This window comes from Saccopteryx leptura, chromosome 3 (assembly GCF_036850995.1).
Source record: "Saccopteryx leptura isolate mSacLep1 chromosome 3, mSacLep1_pri_phased_curated, whole genome shotgun sequence".
Classification (NCBI taxonomy): domain Eukaryota; kingdom Metazoa; phylum Chordata; class Mammalia; order Chiroptera; family Emballonuridae; genus Saccopteryx; species Saccopteryx leptura.
The window spans coordinates 93,583,892-93,602,208 of NC_089505.1; the positions used below are offsets into that span (position 1 = coordinate 93,583,892).

The window sequence follows — 18,317 nt, forward strand, 5'->3', positions numbered from 1 at the left end:
CCCGAGGTCGCCAGCTTGAGCGCGGGCTCATCTGGTTTGAGTAAAGCTCACCAGCTTGGACCCAAGGTCGCTGGCTTGAGCAAGGGGTCACTCGCTCTGCTGTAGCCCCATGGTCAAGGCACATATGAGAAAGCAACCAATGAACAACTAAGGTGTTGCAATGAAAAACTAATGGTTGATGCTTCTCATCTCTCTCCATTCCTGTCTGTCTGTCCCTATCTATCCCTCTCTGACTCTCTCTGTCTCTAAAAAAAAAAAAAAAAGGAGAGCATAATTAGCTTCCTGAAAGTCCTCCTGTATTCCTTCCTGTCACTGTCCCCCTCCGTGGACAGCCTCCTCCTGACCTCTCACCACGTAGATTAACTTTGCCCGTCTCGCGTGCTATGAAGGGCACCATAGAATACACACCCTCTTGGGTCTGCGTCCTTGGCGCTCCACCTGGTGGCTCACGCACGCTCTGTGTGGCAGTAGTTCTCTCCTCGTTAGATCGAGTCTTCCACCAGGTGATGAGACCGCCATTGGTGCAGCCTTTCTGCTGAGGGGTGGCCCAGTGGTTTCTAGTTCGGAGCTTTTACAGGTAGTGCTAGCTTGAGCTATTAGCGCAGGCCCTTTGCTGGACACACCTGTGCCTGCTTGTGGGAGATGTGCTGGGGTAGGAGCTACGTTTATCCCTCTTACAGGTGCACAAACCTGGGATAATGTGATTCTCTGCTGGTCACAACTCTAGTGTGTGGCTCCAAGGTCACTTCCTTCTGCACTTACCCTCCAACAGCCCCGCTGGTTCTCTGTTGGAGATCAAGCCCCAAATCACTGGGTGCTGAGGGCAGCTTCCTGAAGATCCCAAGGGTCTGATGGGCCATCTTGAGGGCATGACACCAAAACCCAGAGATGATGTGTGAGTCCCTCAGCCACACAGCACACCAGCTTGCAGCCTGCTCTTCTGCCTCCTGGCTCCCAACCACTGCTTCGAGCTCCTCCTCTTCCTCTCGGGGCCAAGGCGGCACCCAGCCTTGCCTGAGAATGATCTCACGCACCTCCACGAGCCTTTAAATAGTCCTTATTGTGTGGGGTGCAGGACCTGGGGCCGATGCTTCTTTTCCAGAAGTCCCCACCCCCCTGAGTGCAGGGAATGTCAGTGATCTGGGCCCATCCCGGACCACTATTTTTAGTGGCAATTCGGAGGAAGGAGGACTTTTCCTGGACTCGCCTTCACAGGCTGGAAAACAAACACCACCCCCTCCCCGCCAGCCCTCTCATTTCCCTCAGCAGGAAGAGGGGGCCTGGCCCGGGCCGGCCACCCTCACACCCTCAGGCCTCCACGGAGGTGCTGAGCAGACCCAGAGCTGAGGGCTGGGCGGCAGTGACAGGAACCCCACTCTGCCAGTGGGGACCATGAACAGCCGGGGAGGGCTCCCACTGCCCCCATGGCAACTCTTATTATAGTATATCTTCGGGTGTCTGATTCCCCCCACCACCTCTGGGTGGTCCTCACCCCTCCCATCTAAAGTTTCTCCCCTTGGGAGCTGCGGGGCACCCATGCCTGTGGTGGAGTCCCTGCAGATGGCTAATAAAGGCACCCAGCCTCCGCCCACCACCCCTGCCCAGGCTCCAGGACGCCATTGCACCCAGTGGTCCCGCAGCCTCTGCTCAGATGCCCCCAACAGGGTGCCCACTCCCTGTCGAGAGGGCCCAGCACCCCCTGCGAGGACTGACTGTGTGTGAGACGTCACTTAGCAGGCAAACCTCGGCAAAGCAGTTGTTGTCAGCGGCGGTTAAGAGCTTTTGCTCTCATTTCATACTCACCATATGGAGAGGGGTGGAAAATGTTGTCCCCACTTTGTACATGAAGCAAAAGGCACAGAGAGGTTAAGGAACTTACCCAAGGTCACACAGTGGGTAAATGGTGGGGATGGGCTTTGAACCCAGGTGTCTGCAGAGCCTGGTCCCCCAGTCACGTATGGATCCAGATCTCTCCTGTACCCCCTCTCTTCTGTGGATACCTGCTCCGATCAGCGGCCCGGCACCCACGTGAGGCCCACGGACATGGTCGGGTAGTATGATTAATTGCCAATATTGACAAATAAGGAGCCATTTAAGACATAAAAATTATGATAATCTAGAGTTTGGTATTCTCTTGAGAAGTCAGGAGGTGTGGCACTGCTGGGCCCCGCTCAGTCGTGGCACAGCTGCCCGCTGCCGGCAGGAGTGTCTGGGCCCCCTCCTGCCCTTCCTTTCTCCCTGATGGCCCCGGGCAGGGGCCTGTAGACAGTCATGTTCCACCTGGGAATGATTGTTCTGTCTTCTCTTGAGACCCTGGGAATTGAGCCTCCCCTACTTCACCCCACTCAAGTCCCCAAAGTTATCTACCTGCCCCCCACCCCCACACACACACACACTTCTTCATCAGCGTGGGCCACACCTCATGCCGGCTCCTGGTCATACTGTCAGATGAAGCCCAGGCCCTGCCTTCGAGAGGCTTCTAGGCTGGTCCAGGAGGTTGAGAGGCCCTGAGCTGTTGTTGGTCTGGTTTCCAGCGCGCTGGTGCAGCCTCCTGTGGGGGTGGGCAGGGCTGGCAGTGCAGTGGGCACTTGTGCACACGTGGCAGCATGAGCTGTGAGCTTTCCAAACCCAGAAAGAAGCATCAGTGAACCCCGATAAGGGGGAGAAGGCCAGGGAGCCCTCAATAGGCAGGCAGAGGTGCTTAAACGACCAGTTCCCTCAATAAAAACAGAAGATGTGGTGTGAGATGGTGGCGAGTTCAATGCATAAGGAACAGGGAAGGGAGTGAGGAGGGCGTCCCAGGAAGGCTTTGCTGAGGAAAGACATTTGAGTGAAGACCTGAGTGAATGAGGGAGTGGAGCGGGCTACACCGACAGGAGGAGGTTCCAGGCAGAGGAACAGCCTATGCAAAGATCCCGAGGAAAGAAGGTATCTGCATGGACCAGGAACAGCAAGGAGCCAGGTGGGGTCAGTGTGATGTGGGTAGGTGTGTGTGGGGGGGGGTGATTGGGAGAGATATGAGGTGCAGAAAGGGTGACAGATCACATGGCTTTCATGGACCATCCTAAGGACTTCGTGCTCATCCTTGTGCAGAGAAAGTGACATGGTCTGACTTGCATTTTAAGGGACCCCCCCTTGCTGAGTTGACATAGCCTTAAGTTGGACTTAGACCAGGTAAGAGGCTACTGCATGATGCAGACACAGTTGGTGGTGACACAGACCAACGTGGTGTCTGAGGAGTGGTGAGAAGTGGCCAGATTCTGCTAACATGTTGAAGTTGGAGCTGCCGCGGCTTGTGGCTGAGTTGCGGGCGGGGCGTGAGAGAAGTAGCATCAGGGGAGATCCTGGGGCTTGGGGCCAGAGGAACCGAAGGTGGCAGTCACCATGGAGTGAGTTTGGGGAGGCTGAGAGTAGCACGTTTTGGGGGGGACTGGCCAGGGACTCACTCTGGGACACATTAAGTTGGAGGTGCTGTTAGACGGTGGAGGTGTTGGGGAGGCTTTTTGCTCTGAGTTGGAGTTCAAGGGCGAGGTCCAGGCTGGGAACAGCCAGCTGGGAGGCATCAGCATGCGGCTGGATTTAAAGTAAGGAGGCTGGATAAGCCCAGCTGGGAAGGGGAGGGAAAGCAGGACTGAGACCTCTACTGCTTGGAGGTCAGATGGGAGCAGAAATCAGCAAGGAGACTAGGACAGAGCAGCAGGAGACGGGAGGAGGAACCAGGAGAGAGGGGTCAGGAGGGCAAGAGAAGAAGGCGTCACCTGTGCCGGCGGGGCGCGATGAGCAAGGACTGTGGAGTCACGGCGCAGAGCTTATCGGTGACCTTGAGCACGTGGTGGAGAAGTCAGAGCAGCACCAGAGAGGATGGGAGAAGGGAGGTGGAGGCACAAGGACACACAATCCTTTTATGCATGTTTGCTCCAGAAAGAAAGAAGAGAAATGGAATGAGACCTGGAGAGGGAAACAGGATTGAAGGCGGGTTTTCTGTTAAAGATGCAGGAGAGAATGAATAGCATGTGTATGTGTGACACTGGGGAAAAAACCCAACAAGGGTTCAGTCATTCAGCCAGTCTGTATTTACTGAGCGCTCATTATGTACCAGGCACTGGTCTAGATGCTGGAGATACAGTAGTGAGCAAGGCAGTCCAGGGCCCTGCCCCCAAGGAGCTTATGTTGCTAGTCAGGGATGCACTTAAAAGATATGTAAGTAAACCCAGCGATCCTTCATTTGTCTTCGACCCAATCGAAAAAGGTCACCTGCTCGCTCACCTTGAAGCACGCAGGTTGGAGTGTGCTTGCCACCATCCCATCGATATGAATGTGCTGGTTTTCCACTTGAGAGAATTGCCTCTCACTCTTTTGGTTCAATGGAGTTGACCTTGGTTCCATGAAGTGCAATGGTACTTCGCACAGCATGGACCAGACAAGATTCTTTTGTTTGTTTGGGTTTTTGTTTTTGTTTTTGTTTTTTACTGGGACAGAGAGAGAGTCAGAGGGATAGATAGGGACAGACAGACAGGAACAGAGAGATGAGAAGCATCAATCATTAGTTTTTCATTGCGACACCTTAGTTGTTCATTGATTGCTTTCTCATATGTGCCTTGACCATGGGCCTTCAGCAGACTGAGTGACCCCTTGCTCAAGCCAGCGACCTTGGGTCCAAGCTGATAAGCTTTTTTGCTCAAGCCAGATGAGCCCGCACTCAAGCTGGTGACCTCGGGGTCTCGAACCTGGGTCCTCCACATCCCAGTCCGATGCTCTATCCACTGCGCCACCGCCTGGTCAGGCCCAGACAAGATTCTTAAAAATGCTGCCTCTGATCCGTCGGTGACAGCATCTGCCTTCTCATCTGAGCCAGAGCTGGCAAATCTGCATTTCTTCCCATGCCATGGCAGACATCTCCAGTCAACCCAGATTCCTCTAGAGCAGGGGTCCCCAAACTACGGCCCACGGGCCACATGCGGCCCCCTGAGGCCATTTATCCGGCCCCCGCCGCACTTCTGGAAGGGCACCTCTTTCATTGGTGGTCAGTGAGAGGAGCATAGTTTCCATTGAAATATTGGTCAGTTTGTTGATTTAAATTTACTTGTTCTGTATTTTAAATATTGTATTTGTTCCCGTTTTGGTTTTTTACTTTAAAATAAGATATGTGCAGTGTGCATAGGAATTTGTTCATAGTTTTTTTTATAGTCCGCCCTCCAACAGTCTGAGGGACAGTGAACTGGCCCCCTGTGTAAAAAGTTTGGGGACCCCTGCTCTAGAGCTTGGTTGATTCATCATGTCTGCATGGCCACAAGATTTAAAAATGAGACCTGTGTTCCTGTTATTTGCCTTTCCTACCCAAGCCAGGAGGCTGGAAAGGGCAGGCTGCCTAACTTTCTAGGCTGCTCTTGTAGAGAGGAGCTGTAAGGATTCTGGAAAGATCATGGGCCCAGACTTCAAATGACTGGGGTTTAAATGCCAGTTCCACCACTCACTGGCCATGGGCGCTGGTCAACCCACTTTACCAGGTGATGAAAAGAAAAAGTGGGGCTTCCATTCATGAGGACCAGAACTGTCCCGAGTCAGACCCTGGACCACCCAGCCACGTTCATGTCTAAGCAGGCCTGGCTTGGCAGGTACGGTTTACTCCACTGGAGACTGCCACTTGTCCAAGTGCGCAGTTGGCATTTCTCTCTTTCCCGAGTGCCACCTAATAGGTCTAGAGCTTGCTTATTAACCTTTGTAAAGTAGGTTGAACTCTAACCTATTCTTAAGTCACCTTGCTCAGCTTTCAAACAGGAAAAAACAAACTAAGCAGGTGTATGCCTGTCCCTGCCACAAGTCTGCGGGCGGTTAGCACACTTCTCCGGGCTGTGCTTGCCTCCCTCCCCCTCCCACTCTGGGCCTCTTCTCTGGGCCCTTTGCTCAGATTCCAGCCTGTCGGTCGAGTCAACCTGTATTTCCTCCTGGGGTCTGAGGTCAGGCCAGGGAACCTGGGGCATGGGGGGACAGGAAGAAACGATAGCATTTAATGACCACCTATTGCATTCAGGTATTGGGTGATGTGACATGGGGCCTTAACAGCTGGCAGACTTGCTCAGAGAAGTACATGCAGGGTCTGAGGCCCTCCAGCTGGTACTGGGCAGAGCCTGGAATACAGGCTCTGTGCACCTGAGGCCATGTCTCTGAGGTTCTCTGCCCCCTGGGTGCTCAAGATCTGCACCTGATCATTCTCGTGGGATCTGGCCATCTGTTCTGTATGGGGCAGAATGATTTATACCATCGGCCCCCATTTTACAGATGAGGAAACTGAGGCTTTGACAGGCAGATTCTAAAGCCAGTGCTTTTAACCCAACTGCGTTGGCCTAAGAATCAGGAGTCCTGGGCCAACTTGTTGCATGATAGTGGATATTCTCTTTCCCTCTCTTAGCCTCAGTTTCCCCATCTGTAAAAGGAAGTTGAACAGGAAGAAAATGTTGGTGGGTTGTTATTATTATTCAGAGTGGCTTGCCAGGCCCTTCTGACTTCTGCCTACTCCACCCCCTTTCCCAGAATCTGTAGATGCTGAAGGCTCAACAGGTTAGGAATGTTGACTGGAAGAGGAATGGGGGCCCCCTGCTGGCAGCATCTGGGATTGTCACAGACTGAGGTCTACCCCTTCCCACCTGAGTCTAGGTTTGTCTGGGGTCCAGCAGGCTGGAAATTTTTTACCAGGGCTCTTAGCTTTGGACCATCCAAAACTAGGTCTGCGGTCTTCTGAGCTCAGACCAATAGGCGATCTGACTGTGTGGAATGAGACTGTGTGTGGGACTGGCTGGGGATCCTTCGAATGAGAGGGGGTGACTGGCGGAAGATTCCTTAAGAGCTGCTGACTCACACACCTTCCAGCAGCCAGCGAGCAGTCCCGTGGGGTGCATGTGAGAATGCCAAACCGCCTCTAATGGAAACCTCGGAAAGCCCCCTGGGACGGTGACTGCTGTAGGAGCAGCGTCTTGTAGCAGGAGTACCTGGTGCGAATATCTGGACCATCCGCTGGTTGTGCGGATTGATGCAGGTGCTTTCACGGGGCGAGTGAAGGAGTGGGAGGGGTCCCAGAACCGAGTCCGGGATGCAAGTCCAGGGTCTACTGCTCAAGCCGTGTGAGTTTTGATGAGTAAGTGAACCCTTAGAACCTCGGTTTCTCCCTCCGTAAGGGCTGTGCAGGGTTGGTTGGGGGTTGGCAGCAGATTTTGGAGGCAGCAGAGTAGCGGGGCAGCAGGCTGGGTGGGTACTGGGGCCAGGTGGGCACTGCCACTCACTACTTAGCTAGGTTCCTTCATCTCCCTGGGTGCCCACTTCCTTGTCCGTCACGTGGAATGATTTAATAAGGTGGTTGTGAGAATTAAGTGACAAAAACCCATAAAACGCCTGGCACATGGGGATCATTTTTCATGTCTAGGAAACTGAGGCCTGGGGAGGCAAACGACTTGCCCAAGGTCTCGGAGCATGGGGCAGAACCCAGACCCTCCGAGCCCGGACCGATGCCCATCCCACCCTGCTGTGTGGTGTTGATCACAGCCGTTGACGTGTTTGTGGAGTCTCCTGGGATCTCGGAAGCCAAAGGAAGCTCTCAGAGTCTAGCATATTTGCTCTGGGGGGAAACCGAGGCTCAGAGAAGGGAAGGCTGAGAACCTGGCTCCTCACTTCCCGGCAAGGTTCTCACGGCAGGCACTGCTTCAGTGGATACAGAGAAACCCCTCATGCCCAGAAGCACCCTGTAAAATCCCTTTCTTTCAGGCCCCCAGTGCCTTAGGAGCTCAAAAGAGTGCAGAATTAAGCTGTCCCATTCTCTTCACACGTCGGCTCTGGCCTCCTTGCCTGGGCCTTGGAGGTGAGGGTCTGCTCTGTCCCAGGGGAGAGGGGTCGGTACAGAGACCTTTCTTCACTCTGCTCCCCGTCCGCCAAGAGTCACAGGTGCAGAAGTTACACGGCTGCTGGCGCTGCTCCACGCTGCCCCACATCTGGGTTAGAAGTCTGCCGCAGGAAAGCCCACCTTGGAAGCTTGAGACAAGTGACACCCCCAGAGAAGTCCCGTCGACGTGGGCTGCAGCTGGGCCCCTGGTGGCCCCCTTCCTCCAGGCGTGCACCCGGCCTCCCCTGAGTTAGAAAAAATAGGTCCCTCTGCACGCACCCTCCCTCCCGCCCCAGAGTCCCCACATTCCAAGGAGCGAGGCTGGTCTCCTTCCGTGACCCTGCGGGGCCTGCCAGGCGTGACATCACCCGTCACCATGGCAGTGGTTCCAGTGGCCTGGCTGCCGGAATTGGGACATGCCTGGGCGAAGCCGCTGTCTGGGAAGGGAATGGGGGGCTTTGGGCCAAGGCAGAGAGGGCCGGTCATGCCTCGCAGACCTCCGCTTGTGTGAGGAAGGAGCATTTGGAGAATGTCGAGATAGGGTTTTGAAGGAGAAATAAAAGCATATACCTATGACAAAGGGAAGAAAGGAAACATTTCGTTGTGTAATGTGCATAACTGGAATTAAATCTTGGAGGGTCTGTCTTGCTGAACCTCCTTGTTTTCTCAAAGAGTTACCATGCCAGCGCCCCCTTTAGGGAGACCCCCCCCACCCCGTGTGATGAGGGCAGCACAGTGACATCGGCAGGCTTTGTGGGAACCACACCCCCGCTTTCCTGCCTCACGGGCACAGGAGTCCCCAGCTGCTCCCAGGTCCTGCTCGTCCTGTGAGGTTCCTGGAGCAGGTTGTGGACGTGTGACTTCCGAAAAGCTGGCAGAATACACAGTGGCTGCCTTGCTCACACCATGGTGTTTGTTTTTAGGTGGTCTTCACTTGGCATTCATTTCCAGAGATTCAGCTTTCGTGTTTTTTCGGTCCTCCCCCTGGCAGGGTCCGGCCCAGAGCTGGGCAGAGCAGGGGCCCTCCCCAAGGAGAGCTTGTGAGAAGAGACCATGAAGCAAAGCCATTTGTAGCCCACCTGGAGGGGTCTATTAGGAGTGCATTGGGCTGCAAGTAGTGGGAAATCCCATAGACAATGGGGTTTATGTTTCTCCTGTTATAAGGAGTTCTGGGCCCTGGCCGGTTGACTCAGTGGTAGAGTGTCGGCCTAGCGTGCAGGAGTCCCAGGTTCGATTTCCAGCCAGGGCACACAGGAGAAGCACCCATCTGCTTCTCCACCCCTCCCCCTCTTCGTCCTCTCTCTTCCCCTCCCGCAGCCAAGGCTCCATTGGAGCAAAGTTGGCCCAGGCGCTGAGGATGGCTCCATGGCCTCTGCCTCAGGTGCTAGAATGGCTCTGGTTGCAACAGAGCAACGTCCCAAATGGGCAGAGTGTCGCCCCCTGGTGGGCATGCCGGGTGGATCCCAGTCGGGCGCATGCGGGAGTCTGTCTGACTGCCTCCCTGTTTCCAGCTTCAGAAAAATACAAAAAAAAAAATCCTAAAAGGAGTTCTGGCCTGGGTGATGCCGTCAGCAGTCCAGGCTTCTTCTGTCTGTCTGTCTGCTTCCCATCTTCAGCTTGTGTCTTCACCCTCATGCTTACAAGATGGCTGCTGTGCCTCAGAACATCACATCCATATTTCCAGCAGGAAGAAAATGGAAGGGCAAAAGGCAAGAGTTATTGCCTGCATACTGTGACCTTTTTCTATAAAGAACACAGCTGAATTCCCAATAGACTTCTGTGTCTTAGTGGCCAGAACTGTGACACACATGCCCCCTCTAGCTGCAAGGGAGCTTGGGAAACTGAGCATTTCAACCAGACACAAGCAAAATTGGGGTTCTCTTGGGAGGGTGGATGGAGACTCATGTCATCCACGTGTATATGGGTTTGTCTCCTCAATCAAATCTGCCACCACTCAAAAGGGAGGGACTGTGTCTTGCTCACCCTGTCCCCCCACAAAAGTGGGCATGGCACTTGGCACACAGAAGGTGCTTAATCAAACAGTTTGGGGGAGCTCTCACTTCTTCCTTAGGGTGAAGCTACGACTAATCTGAAGGCAGAGGTCCAACCCTTGCTCTCAGGGAGCCCCCAGTCAGAGGGGGAAGGCATAGCCCCCGGCCGCCCCCATTGAGGTCACCAACACCTAGACATGTGCTTGTGTGCAGCCCTCCACTGATGGGCAGAACGGCGCTCACAGCTTCTGCAGCGCCAGCGTAGACAAGCGGGGTTGGGGCGAGGAGATCCTAGAGGCCAGCAAGAGGCTAGAGCCTCACTCCTTCCTGGGCCATTTGGCAAAAGTGAAGGAAGGCCCAGCAAAATGTTTTCAAAGTTCATCTGTGCTATAGCATGATTCATTAATTCTCTTTATTGTTGAATAATATTTCATTAAATGGGTACACTATGTCTTTTAATGTATTCATCAGCTGATGGACGTGTGGTTGTTTCACCTTTGGGCCACTGTGATGAGCCCTACTATGAACATTTGTTTACAAGTTTTCATGTGGACAGACATTGTCCTTTTTCTTGGGTACCTGCCAAGGAGTGGAATGACTGGGTCATAGGGTAGCTCGATGTTTACTCATTCAAGAAACTGTTAGCCTCCTTTCCACAGTGGCTGCATCAATTTCCATTCTCACCAGTGCTGTATGAAAGTTCCAACTTCTCCACTCCTGTGTCAACACTTGTTACTGTCTTTTTTATTTTAGCCATTCTAGTGAGTGAGAAGTAGTATTTCATTATGGTTTTGATTTGCATTTCCCTAATGACTAGTGGTGTCAAGCACCTTATTATGTGCTTATTGGCCATTATTTTGGTGTAATGTCTATCCAGATCCTTTGTCCATTTTTAAAATTGGGTGATTTGTCTTTTTATTATTGAGCTCTAAGGGTTCTTTATATGTGCTAGATATAAGCCCCTTCTCAAATAGCGATTTGCAAATATTCTCTTCCATTCCCTGAGTTGTCACGTTACTTTATGGATGGTATCCTTCAAAGCACAGAAGGTTTTAATTTTGATGAATTTCAGTGTATCTTTTTTTTCCTCAGTTTGCTCATGTTTTTGGTATCATATGTTGCTGTGTGTTTTTACTCAAACTCTCTTCACTCTGGAGGAAACGGGGCAGATGATGGACTGGTGGGCTGAGCTGGGTGGTTCTGGTGGGCTCAGATACGCCCTAGGGGTTCACTTCTGCAGGGAATCAGCGTCCTGTTAGCTGCCTGGGCCATGGGGTCACAGGCTCACCAGGCCTCCAGCTCCCTCACGCTGGGCGGGAACAGATGTTTAATCAAGGACTCACTCCCATGGTTGGATCAGTAAAACTGATTGGTGACGATAGGAACTCTAGAGACAGATGGACCTGGGTTCAAATTCTGAGAATGTCACTAAGTGACATGGAAGCCTGGGGGAGATTCATCTTTCTGTGCCCTGTTTTCTCCTCTGCTAAATAGAGGACAGGAGGCTTGACTTGGAGGAGTGAACACACAGTACAGTGTACTGGAGATGGTGTTGTGGAATTGCACACCTGAAACCTGTATAATTTTGTTAACCAAAGTCACTCCGATACATTCAATTAAAAAAGGGGGGACAGAAACCGGTCCTCTCTCAGCTCCCGGGGCTGGCAGACAGCGAGGATCTCGGGAATAACTCGCTCCTCTGTCCCCCAGCCATGAAAGCCGACCGCAAGCGCCTCAAGGGCGAGAAGACGGACCTTGTGAGCCAGATGCAGCAGCTATACGCCACGCTGGAGAGCCGCGAGGAGCAGCTCCGCGACTTCATCCGAAACTATGAGCAGCACCGCAAGGTCAGGGCCCGCCCTCCCCACGTCCCCGCCCTCCGCACGTCCCTGCCCTCCGCACGTCCCCGCCCTCCGCACGTCCCCGCCCTCCCCACGTCCCCGCCCTCCGCAGACCCCCGCTCCCCTCCCCCCCACGTCCCCGCCCTCCCCACGTCCCCGCCCTCCGCAGACCCCAGCTCCCCTCCCTGCTCCGCTGCGCTGAGTGTGGCCTCTCCGATCCCAGAACACAGCCACTTGAGCTCCCTTGGGGAGGCCTCTGATGTGTGTAGTCCGGCCTGGGCACTGAAATGAAATGGGCACAGCTCGTGGCTGGGGGCTCCATGGCTCCTGGGCAACAAGCACGGACACGATGGCTCAGTAGGGTGGAGCGGGAACAGTGGACAAAGGCTGGCCCAGGTTTAGATCCTGGCTCCCTGTGTATGTGCCCTTGGACATCTCAAAACCTCAGTTTCCCCATCTGCTTAATGGTGAGGATGGCGCAGACCTTGTAGAGCTGTGAGGACTGTTAGAGATGCTGGCTGTAGAGTGCTCAGCAGGGTGCCCAGTGTGTAGTAAGCGCTCGGGAAATGTTAGCTGTGCATCTTGTCACTAATACCATAATAAATGTGTGAGGAGAGAGCTGGAGAGCACCAACGAGACAGCAGAAATTGTGTATGCAGGGAGACAGTCTTGGAAGGCTTCACCGAGGAGGTGACTATGAGTTGGGCTCTGTGGGATGAGTAGGAGCTTATGGTCAAATAAGGGAGGAACTTGGTTCAGCAAATATCTGCCTGGTATATGTGTTGTGGATATGCCAATGTGGATACCAAAACTTTAAGAAAAAAGAGTTAGTTCCCCCAGCCGAGCAGGCCTTAGTGAGCTGCAGCATCTGCAGGGACAGAGTTGTAACCTTCTGCTGTGCAGGGCAGGAAAACTGTGGGTAGCTGCTCTTCAGGTGCGTGACACCATATGACAAGGGCTGTGACCCAGGTTCCCATGTACTGTTCCCACGGGGAGAAAATGGAGGCTGGGGTTCACTCAGCTTTGTTGGCCACAGAAGGTGATAGTTCTTTGAACAGTTGGTGGCGGCCGGCCAGTTACATGAGTGCATTCACGTGTGTTGTCTCCAGGTGGAGAGACCAGAGTGTCAGAGACGGGATTTGAATCTAAGCTGCATCCCTGCAGCCATTTTGGTCTTCCCCAGTAGTGACCCTCCTCTCACCATTCACACATGCAATCCCTCCCTCTCCCCGATGGGACAGCCCAGGAGAGCTCGCTCGTTGCACCAGGCCATCCACGCTGCCAGTGGGCTGAAACTTTCCTGTCCTGGGTGCCAAGCCGAGCAGCAGGGCCCCGGCTTCCGCTGCCTGCGTCCTTCATAGTGGGTGAGCTGGGTCTCTCTGGAGATGGCCTCCCCAGGCTGGTCACTTCAAGACAGGATGTGGCATAAGGAGAAAATCTGTGGAAGCAAAGAGGAGGAAAGGGAACCCAGTGCGGCCTGTCTTCCTGGCCGTCTTTTAGGTCTCAGGCTTTTCACTGTGTTCTCACATGGTGGGAGAATGAGGGAGCTCTCTGGGTCTCGTTTATAAGGGCACTAATCCCACTGAGGAGGGTTCCACCCTCCTGACCTAAGCACCTCTCGGAAGTCCCACCTCCTAAACCATCACACTGGGCATTAGGATTCTGTGCGAATTTTGATGGGACACAAGATTTAGACTATGATGTGCCCTATAATGATGTCTTAATCAAATGACAGACCACGTATATGACAGTGTTCCCATAAAATTATAGTGGAACTGGCCCTGGCAGGTTGGCTCAGTGGATAGAGCCTTGGTCTGGCATATGAACATCCTGGGTTTGATTCCTGGTCAGAGCACACAGGAGAAGTGACCATCTGCTTCTCTCCCCCTCCCTCTCCTGCACCCATTGGCTCGATTGGTTTGAGCATGGCCCTGGGTGCTAAGGATAGCTCAGTTGGTCCTAGTCCATCAGCTTCAGGCACTAAAAATAGCTTGGTTGATTTGATCATCAGCCCTAGATGGTTTTCAAGTAGATCCCAGTCGGGGTGTATGTAGGAATCAGTCTCACTATCTCCCCTCCTCTCACACACACACAAAAAATTATCATGGAACTGAAAAATTCCAATCGTCTAGTGATATCACAGCCATCATGACGCTATAGTGCAGAGGTTGCAAAAATCAACAAGGCTGTGATCAGATGGCAAACAGCTTAACCCAGCATGGGTGAGGTTGGCATGGAGGAGCTCCTAGAGCTGGTTCCAGAGAAATTGACCGAGTTGTTGGAACTGGAGCAGGAAGAGAAAAGGAAACTAGGAAAAGAAGATACACTGATATCATTATGTAACAGTTGCCTACAGTATTTAATACAGCAACATGCTGTACAGGCTTGTAGCCTAGGAGCAATAAGCTAGACCATACAGCCCAGGTGTGCAGTGAGCTGTCCCATCTAGGTTCGTGTAAGTGCCTCTGACCTTTGCACTTACGGATGAGATCACCTAATGACACAGTTTTCAGAAGGCACCCCGTCATTAAACGGCACAGGACCATTTAGCCCTACCTGCCTTTCGGTCCACTTCTCGCCTTTCTCCTTCCCTCACTGGAGGGGCCCGTGAGGCATGATCATTCCTCTTATCCCCATTTTACAGAGGCAAGAACTGAGACCTCGTTGAAGTCACTTTCGAGGGGTCACAATTATGAAAGGGGGACAGGGTACAAACCCAAGGGGTCTTGCTCCAGAGCCCACTCGTTGAGCTCCCGCCCCTGCTGGCCTTCCATGCTCTGCTCCGTACATGTGCAAATGAACACGTGAGTTATTTCTGCTTTTGCTGTTTAGAGGACAACCCAAGCAGACCACGGAGATGAGGTGGTGGTGTCCCCGTGAGCCGGGGCTGCTGTGCTAGGCATTTCAGTGGCGATGTGGCCGACCTGGGGTGTCATAGCAGACACTTCTGTGTGTCTTTTAATAGGGCGTCAGATCTGTCTTTGTAAGTGTGCTTGCTCTTCCCTGGGAATGTAGTCACCACGGAGGCCCCCTTCCCCAGCACCCTGCCATTCTTTCTTACGTCACAGGTAACCAGGCATCTCCTGAGGGGCATCTCCTGAGCTCAGCCAGCGTGGGGGTGGGGGGACGTGACGCTGCTGAGTGATCAGAGGCCCTGCAGATGTGGCAGCCATGGGCAGCCACTGATGACCACAGCAGAGCCCCAAGTGTCAGTGTTCTAGAATGGCTTCACAATACCGTTTAGATTCATTCATAAAAATGGAATTTGGAAAAGACTCATTTTTTTTATCTTTTTTTAAATTATTTTAGTTGGATGGAGGGAATATAGAGAGACCCCCACATGCTCTCTGACCAGGATCCTTCCAGCAGCCCCATCTGGGGCCGATACTCGAGTACCGAGCTATATTTTTAGCACTTGTGCTCCAATGGAGCCATCCTCAACGTCCCGGGGCCACGCTCGAACCAGTCGAGCCACTGACTGTAGGAGGAGAAGAGGGAGAGAGGGGGAAGGGGGAGAGAAGCAGATGGTCGCTTCTCCTGTGTGCCCTGATTGAGAGTCAAACTCAGGATGTTCATACGCCGGGCCGACGCTCTATCCACTGAGCCACTGGCCAGGGCCAGAGACTCACACCCAGGCATGCTGACCCCAGAGTGCTGGTGCCAATGACACATCCTGGAAGGAATTGTCCCCTGTATCCACTCCTCTAGAGTTCACTGAGAAGCAGGGGCTGGTGACATCGAAAGCATGTCCTCCCCTCACCCAAGCTGCCAGAGCCACCGTATGGTATAGCCTTTGCTGTGCGTCACAGCAGCAACTGTGTGCCCGTGCATTTAATTGGCAGCATTTATCAGCTGCTGTGTGCCAGGCTGCTGCTCTGGGCCCCGGGTGTGTGCCAATGAAGGAATGCGGCGAGTCACGCCTCGCGCAGGGCATGCGCACAGGAGGGTGCGTCAGTGTGAGCTCCGTGGCGCGGGGGCTTTGTCCGGTTGGGGCCTGCTGATGGATCTGTGAATTTTGACTGAAGGACCGATACCAGGTACCAATACAGAACGCGGGGTGGAGAGAACACTGGGCCGCTCCCTGAGGTGGGTGGTCAGGGAAAGCCGCTGGGAGAGGACATCTGAGTGAAGGGACTGAGCATCTGTTGTGTGCCCGGCGCCCTGCTGAGCTCCCTGTGTGAATTACCTCACTCAGTCCTGACAGTAACACCCTGATGTACATCTGGTGTCATCCCTGTGGTACAGATGAGGAAACTGAGGCACGAGAGTCATCGCAGCTCATCCTTGAGAAGCCAGAATTCAACTCAGACTCTCCCCGGAACCTTAGCCAGATAGCATAGCTAAAGCCCTGGGACAACCAAAGGGCCAGGTGTCTCCCTCAGCCTCCTGGTCCCCGGCCATCCGGAAGTCAGGCCTTCGGTGACAGGGTTGTTAGACGAGGCAGGATGGCCACCTCTCTGCGTTCCCAGGCCACAAGGAGACTTTGAGTTTGGGTCTTGATTTGGGGAATGGGAAGGCCATGGTTGGGTGGCTGGGCAGGACATCTGCTGTTCTGAAACCTGGGTCTTACCCACCGAGGTCAGGCGCCTGATTCAGCCACGTGTTCCTTGCCGCTGACTGCTCCGGAATGGCACAGCGAGGGTCCCGGGCCCCTCCGTCAGCGTCACGGAGAAAACGGGCGGGGGTGCTGGCCGGGAGCTATGCTGCATTCAGACACAGCAGCTAGCCGGGGGGTTCGGCCTGTTTCATTATCAGTTGTGACCTTGTGGCATGGTGGCACCCAATGGCAGCCAAGGCTGAAGGAGCTGGCGGTTGCGGGTGTCTCCTTTGTCCCTGTTTCCCTGCGACAGACATATTACCAAACTACCTAACAAAGCCCCAGACCCACTCATTGACCCTAACTTTTGACAGACTCTGTTTAAATATGTCCCTCCTGTGAGTTCAGTCTCTATAACAAATTCTTGAAGACAGATAGTATTGACACCCCCACATACACCCCCACCCATTTTAAATACAGAGAAACTGAGAGACCAGGTGAAGTTAAGCAACTCACCCATGACATGCGTTGGCTCATTTAGTCACTGAAAAATATGTATTTCCTGAGTACCTACTAATGGTCTGTCTGTGTTCCAGTCTCCCAGTTAGTTTGTGGCAAAGTCGGGACTCGAACCCAGGGCTTTCCCGTTGCAGAGCCTGAGCTCCTAGCCACACCGCGTCTTCCTGTGGTTGGGGGTCAAGGCCCCTCCCGGCCGAGAGGAGTCCCTGCACACCCCGTGGTGACGCCCTGGCGCTCTCCCCCTGCAGGAGAGTGAGGATGCCGTCAAAGCTCTGGCTAAGGAGAAGGACCTGCTGGAGCGGGAGAAGTGGGAGCTTCGGCGCCAAGCCAAGGAGGCCACGGACCACGCCACGGCGCTGCGCTCCCAGCTGGACCTCAAGGACAACCGGATGAAGGAGCTGGAGGCCGAGCTGGCCATGGTGAGACCCCTCCCCTCCCAGCCCCGCCTTGACACACCCAGGACACAGGGCTCATGCTGGGAGACAGGGCACCACCGACCTTGGTTCATCCAAGAATCCTAGAGTGGAGTGGAGTGGAGTTGGGCAGAGCAGGACCGAGGAGGGGGCGGGGCCAGGGGTGGGGTCTGTGATGATTGGCATCTTCCCACAGCAACCCTGAGCCTGGGGAACCCTTTCACCCACCTGCCTGGGCCTAGGGTGTGGGGTGCTGAGAGACCATTCACTCTTGCGCACTCCCCAGGCTTCTATAAAAACAAAAGCTCATTTTTATTTAAAATATACATATTTATGTAGGAAAACATTTGGGAAGAAATACACCCCAAAATTAATGGTAATCTCTGAATACTGGGGATTACAAGTGAGTTTTATTATCCTTTTCTGCAGGGGGGGGGGGGTGCTATTTTTATCTATAGTGAGAAGGTCTTACTTGGGTTGTCAAGAAACAAAGTGCTACTTTTTTTCTAATCTAGAACAAACCTTAAAAATACTTCCAAAGGCTGTTTTCTGCTGTGATGCACAGCCCGCCTGGGGGGACAAGGGGCCCCGGTGGTGAGTCTGGGCAGGGCGGAAAAACTGAGGTCCAGAGCCCTGCAGTTCTGTTCTGCCAGTTCCTGTGTGACCTCAGTCTGCTCACTGAACTTCTCTGGGCTTCACTGCCCTTTATCTGGTACTAGGGTGGGGCTGACGGTCTTTGTCCCATCCTGTCAGCCCCATGAAGTGGCTGGGAGACTCTGGGGGCGAGGGGCTGCATGGCTCCACGTTCTCCTGCAAAGCACTGATGCAAGCTGGTTGCAGCCATGGGTTCTGGGTTCAGATCCAGCCCCCGTCACTTTCTAGCTGTATGACTTTGGGCAGAACCCTTCACCTCTCAGCCTCCGTTTCATCAATGGAGGATAATTATATATATCATGGGGCTCTTGTAAGGATTTCAATGAAATAACGTAAGGGAAGTGCTTAGCACAGTACCTATACATGGTGAGTGAGGATATGATGAGACAAAAGTTTTCTACAATCACTTCCTCCAGGACCCTGGGCGGTCAAGTCCTGGTCAAGATCCATGGGTCCGTCTTGGGACCCTTTCAGCATTCTGCCACCTGGGTC

At 53.6% G+C, this 18,317-nt stretch overlaps 1 protein-coding gene across 5 annotated transcripts in view; it reads left to right on the top strand.

The window, feature by feature from the left end:
* The window catches only part of KAZN (kazrin, periplakin interacting protein), a 763,503-nt gene that overhangs the window by 693,739 nt on the left and 51,447 nt on the right, over positions 1–18,317 (top strand). For all 5 annotated transcript variants that reach the window (XM_066375120.1, XM_066375121.1, XM_066375124.1 and 2 more), the window contains 2 exons: positions 11,572–11,708; positions 17,007–17,177. In XM_066375120.1, the coding sequence (XP_066231217.1) occupies positions 11,572–11,708; positions 17,007–17,177 (308 nt within the window). The remainder of the gene's footprint in view (positions 1–11,571; positions 11,709–17,006; positions 17,178–18,317) is intronic.